Here is a 5,764-nt window from a genome sequence, read left to right on the forward strand (position 1 = left end):
CATAGTGCCATATTTCACGCCCCCCATTCTTTTTTAAAAAGGAAAACACACTTTCAAAGTGCATTTTGACCCTGAATATGTACACTTTAATATTTACTTACTAAAATATACTCTATAAATACAAATATTTGTTAATAAGAAACCTCTAGGTCAGGGAACATTTTGTGTGGGATGCCACTGAACTTTCTTGGACAAAACATAGTTGATTTTCCTTGAAATTAACCAGGTTATATCGGTTTTAAGGTGAAAACATCATTGCTAGTTGTTTTTTCTCTCTAATTCTTAGACATGGGTACCCAGCAGAGGATGCCAGGATATAATCATTGATAATTTAAGAACTGAAAATGGGACATTTTTCTGTGGTTGTATTTCAATTACCGTATTTTTCGCTCCATAAGACGCACCTGACCATGACGCACCTAGTTTTTAGAGGAGGAAAACAAGGAAAAAAATATTCTGAACCAAATAGTGTAATAAAATATTTAATAAGCTATAACAGAATAACATTTGAACCATGTAAAGTGAACAGCAGTCAACAGTGGCATTAAGAACCATTATCACTGTCATTAACAAATGGAGAGACTTAAAGGTTTGAGTACTCTAGTTTTCTGGAAACCCCAAGAACTCATCATCGCTAGAGTCAGAATTTATGAAGCTCACAAAAGCAGGTGCACACAAATAGGGGATCACATTATCTTTCTGCTACAATGATGTTCTGCCAAATTCCAAACCACTGGGCCTCATGCCCGCTTAAGGCTGATCAATCCGCCTTGTGCAACTCACCAGTGCAGCAAGCAAATGTGAGTCCAGTTCCAGTCCACAGATGCCAAGTAAATCAGTCCCATCAATCAGAGTTACCAAATCAGAGTCCAGAGCCAATAAGCCAAATTACAGTCCAAGGTTAGGTTCCAGGTAGGTCAGTCAAATCCATCAGGGTATCCAAGTCCAGTCACAATCCACAGTCAGATTCCAAATTCAATAAACCCAGTCAGTCTCCTCTCCTACCTCCAACCTGCACTCCTTCAAAACCCACAAACCGTTTCTGCCTCTGGTACTCCTTATATCCCTGAGGGCCCTATTGGCTTCCAGTGGCTGCAGCTGTGCAGCACACTCTGCTGGATGCCCAGGCCTTACCCTTAAAGGGGCCACTGCTGACACCACATCTACCTCCTCACCAGATCTTCCTGGATTCCAATACAAAGGGGGGGGGGAAGCAGATCTCTATACAGACCAGTGCAAAAACAGGGGAAAGGTGTGGGGAAGGGAAGATCTCTGTATAGACATCACAGCAAGACCAGTGCAAGACCCCTTGCACACAGAACCAACAGATGGAAGTGGGGGGGGCAGATCTCCATACATACCAGTGCAAAAGCAGGGGAAAGGTGTGGGGGAGGGAAGATCTCTGTATAGACATCACAGCAAGACCAGTGCAAAACCCCTTGCACACAGAACCACACAGAACTGTCAGGTGCTCACTCCCTGGGCTCCCTGGACTCACTCCCTAGGCTCCCTCCCTGGGCTCACAAGCCTGCCAGGGGCTCACTCCTAGGGATGCTTGGATGGGAGAGAAGCCTGTGATTGACTCATTTTGCCTGGAGATCGACTGGTAGCTCTCAATCGACATAATGAGCACCCCTGCTCTAGGGGCTTGCTCAGCAAGACTGCCACCCCACCCACGCTTTCCTGGGAGTGAGCCCCAGTGACTCTGAGACTTACTTCTGAGTAGACAGGAGGGCTTGCTCAGCAAGACTGCCACCCCACCCACACTTTCCTGGGAAGGCGCGCAGAGCAGAGCGGGCAGGGGGCAGGGCTGGGGGCGGAGTTTTTTTTTTTTTTTTTTGCAGTATTTGCTCCATAAGACACACACACTTTCCCCCCCACTTTTTTGGGGGAAAAAGTGCGTCTTATGGAGTGAAAAATACGGTATATAATACGTGCATGTGTGTAAGAGAGCAGCTGTATTTGTAGGGGAAAGGAAGATCAATATTAAGTACAAGTAATCACTGGAACTCCTGGTGACATTTCCCTATTAAAATAGATTGCATTTGCTCACCCTTGGTTATGAGGATGAACCCAAAATGGCTCAGCCATAAGGGAAAACCTGGGACATCTGCTTTCTGCTCACTTCCTGCAGAGAAGGTATCTGAGGACCACCTTCTTCATTGCAGTTGTGATCTCCTTGTTTCTGAGGGTATAAATGATGGGGTTCAGGAGTGGGAAGATGATGGTATGGAAGACAGAGACCACCTTGTCAGGGGCATACTCGTCAAAGGGTCGGGCATAGATGTAGATCGCAGGGCCAAACATGAAAATGACGATAACGATGTGGGAATAGCAGGTGGAAAGGGCCTTGCTAGCCGACTCACCGGTGTTCTTCTTCAGCACGGTGAGCAGGAAGGCATAGGAAACCAAGAGGGCCACGAAGCAGACCACAGAGATGAGTCCACTGCTGAAAATCATCACCATCTCCTCAGCAAAAGTATTCACGCAGGTGATCCTCAGCACCTGGGTGATGTCGCAGAAGTAGTTGTCCAGTTCATTGGGGCCGCAGAAAGGGAGAAGGACAATCAGCACAACTTGGATGAAGGAATGGACAAAGCCACCAGCCCAGGAGATGAGCACCAGTATGATACACAGTCGCCGGCTCATCATAGTGGTGTAGTGTAAGGGACGGCAGATGGCAACATAGCGGTCGTAGGCCATGACGGTGAGCAGGAACATCTCGGAGGCGCCCACAAAATGGAGGAAGAAGAGCTGTGCGATGCAGCCTCCAAAGGATATGATCTTGCGCTCAGACAAGAAGTCGATTAGCATCTTGGGGGCAGTGATGGAGGAGTACCAGATGTCCAAGAATGCCAGGTTGGCCAACAGGAAATACATGGGTGAGTTCAGGTGTGGGTCACTCCGGATGGTGATAATGATCAGCACATTGCTTGGAAGAACGATCAAGTAGAAGATCAGGAAAAGGGCAAAGAGGAAAAGCTGAACTCCCCGTTCATGAGACAGCCCCATCAGGATGAACTCTGTCACTTCGGAACTGTTTCTCTCACCCTCCGACTTTGGGGGTGGTGAATCTACCGGTATGGCTCTGCCTGTGCCACTGTCCATCCCTGGAGTAAGGTTTAAGTGGGTGGACCTTGATGGGAAAAGGGGTTTGGATGGAAAGAAGGACGAAATGGTCGAAGAGGAGATAAATATCAGATTAATAGTGGGAAAATGGGCATGAAAGAATGGTGTACTTTCATCTACTTTGGGCACAATCCTAACCCCTTATGTCAGTGCTTTCCAGCACTGGCATAGCAGTGCCAATGGCACAGGTGCTGCATCCTGCAGTTGGGTGTCACTCATGGAGGTCTCCTCAAAGTAAGGGAAGGTTTGTCTCCTTTCCTCAGAGCTGCACTGCCCTTATGTCAATGCTGGAAAGCACTGACATAAGGGGTTAGGATTGCGCCCTTATCCACTTAGGGTGCAATCCTGTCCAACTTTCCAGTGCTGATGCAGCCAGAATGCAGCCCCAGGGTAAGCAAGCAAACATTCTCTTACCTTGAAGAGGACTAAGCACCTATCCTTCCTCAGCAGCATGAAGCTCACACCCTGTTGGCATAGCTACATCCGTGCTGGAAAGTTGGGGAGGATTGGGCCCTTACTCATCCATCTAGTGACAGGCTCAGAAGAGAGAGGACCAGTAGAAGAAGTAGGAAGGTGGACAGGAGAAAAAGGGAAAGGGGAAGGGGGGAGAGAGAGAGAAAGAGAAAGAGAGAAAGAGAAAGAGATGCTCAAATGTATGCTCTTCTAATAAGAATGTCCTTCAATGTTCCCATTTCTAGATACACCTGAGTCTCTCCATGCTGAGAAGAGCTGCACCTGTTAGGTTTCTGCTTGTCGTGAGGCTGTTAAAAGCACAGAACCCCCATACATTAAAAGACAGCAAGCTTTCAGGAGGCAACATAGATGAGACTTTGGGGCTGGCTTAAGATGAAAGTGACCAGGGGGAGAAAGGCAGCACATCCAAACCAAATTTACAGTTGATCCGTGAAATAAATTGCACAGGAACTGCTTGGAAATTCCTGCTGAAACCGTTATTTAATCACACTTTACTCTCAGAATACTCACGCTATAGTCACGCTTTTCTTTGTTTTTAAAGCCCAACTTCCACTGTCGGAGTAAAGATGCAAAACTCAAAGTTAAAAATAAAAACAAACACCATCTCAGTGTATTTTCCACAGAGTAGTAGAGGGAGGGAGTTCTGAAATGGTTTGCAGAAAGCATACTCCCTGGAGCCAGTTGCGTTATCTTAAAATAGCAAAGCCTGAGTTAGCACCTACCAGCTACAATGGATTGTGAAGGGAAAGCAGCCTCTTTCTGCCACCTAAATGCTTGCTCTGCTTAGCAGAACACCTTCCCCAGGACATATAATTTACTTTAAAAAATGCAAGGATCTTAAAACCCATTTCTGCCTGGCCCGCAGGTGTACACATTTGGTCCCTGTTGCCTATATGCAACGTTGGGCTTAAGAAATGGCTTAATGGGTTTGGAAGTTCTGGATCTGCCAGGACCCAAGAGAGCATGAGAAGCCACCAGGCAAGAGGTAGGTTGCAAGGGGAATTATTAAAATGACAGTTTGGGTTTCCCAGTGGGGCACCGAAGGAGAAGATCCCCAGGCAACTGGAAGTCACAGCAAGATATGACAACGGCAATGGGTCTGCAGCCAGAATCATTACAACAGCATGTCTTTTGGCCTGCTCTTCTCAGAATTTCCTGCCTGATCTTTCCCCATGTTTTTGACTTTATGATGGGTGAAGAGAGCGCATAGCAACCTTTGACCACAAGAGGGAGCCTTAGCATTAGAAACTTGAGGAATGAAATGTGTTCCTTTGCTTTGCCCTTCAACAAGCAGAGGGTGGTGGGATTCTTAAAGGGCAGGAAATTAAGTCATTAGGTTATTATTATCATATTTCAGGGGGACATCCTTGTGACTTTCTCCTTCAGGCACCGGAATGTAGCCAGCTGATTCTTCTAGCCTACAAAGTTATCAGTTTTCATGAAAAGCATTAGGAAGGTGCTTGAAGTTAGGTTATTATTTAGTTATTTTTCACATTTTTAGACAGTCCCTCACACAGTTCCTTCCCTCCTTTTGCCCTCACAACAACCCTGTGAGGTAGGGCAAGGATGAGTGAGAGTGACTGGCCCAAGGTCACCCACTCATTGTTCCCAGGCAGGTTTTCACCAGAGCACAGAAATAAGCATTATCCTGCCAATTACAAATACCGCGTCCTCCAGCCTTCCAATTATACTTCCAGCATTTCTGAAGCCAGCAGCGGAGTGGGTGATGTCATGCAAATATATTTGTATTTGTTAGTTAATAACTTAACTAACAAATTCCAGTAAGGAGCCCTGTAACTCATTTTTCTGGCCAAAATGGGGGCCTCCAAAGAGGCAAAGTTTTCCTAAAACCACCACCCCCCGACTGATCCATTGGGTCCTTCAAGGTGGATCTTCTTCGGAGGCCTCTGTGACATGGGTTAAAAGAGTTTGGCCTCTGTGGCACTGGCTAATAGTGATTAACTCCCCCTCTGTGAGTGGGTGAAGTGCTCTATGACCTGTTCCTGGGCTCACTCTTGTCTATAGCCCTCAATTCAGGCAACCATTGCCAGCTGAAGCCTGATCTGCTGCACCCTGCCCCTTTCTTCCCCACAAATTCTTCCTTCTTTCTTCCTTCCCTGTACCCCAAAGTGTTCCCTTTCTGTCTTTGGGTTCCCCAGAC

The 5,764-nt window shown here is 46.7% G+C and overlaps 1 protein-coding gene across 1 annotated transcript; it reads right to left on the reverse strand.

The window, feature by feature from the left end:
- Positions 1-578: 578 nt before the first annotated feature.
- On the reverse strand, positions 579-3,108 carry LOC136653925 (olfactory receptor 4M1-like; the record flags this gene model as incomplete). The annotated part of the gene is made up of 2 exons (XM_066630793.1): positions 2,152-3,108; positions 579-608 (listed from the first exon to the last, which is right to left on the reverse strand). Coding segments are annotated over exons 1-2 (987 nt in total), but the record flags the coding sequence as incomplete, so codon positions are not given.
- Positions 3,109-5,764: the final 2,656 nt, after the last annotated feature.

This window comes from Tiliqua scincoides, chromosome 5, assembly GCF_035046505.1.
Source record: "Tiliqua scincoides isolate rTilSci1 chromosome 5, rTilSci1.hap2, whole genome shotgun sequence".
Taxonomy (NCBI): Eukaryota; Metazoa; Chordata; class Lepidosauria; order Squamata; family Scincidae; genus Tiliqua; species Tiliqua scincoides.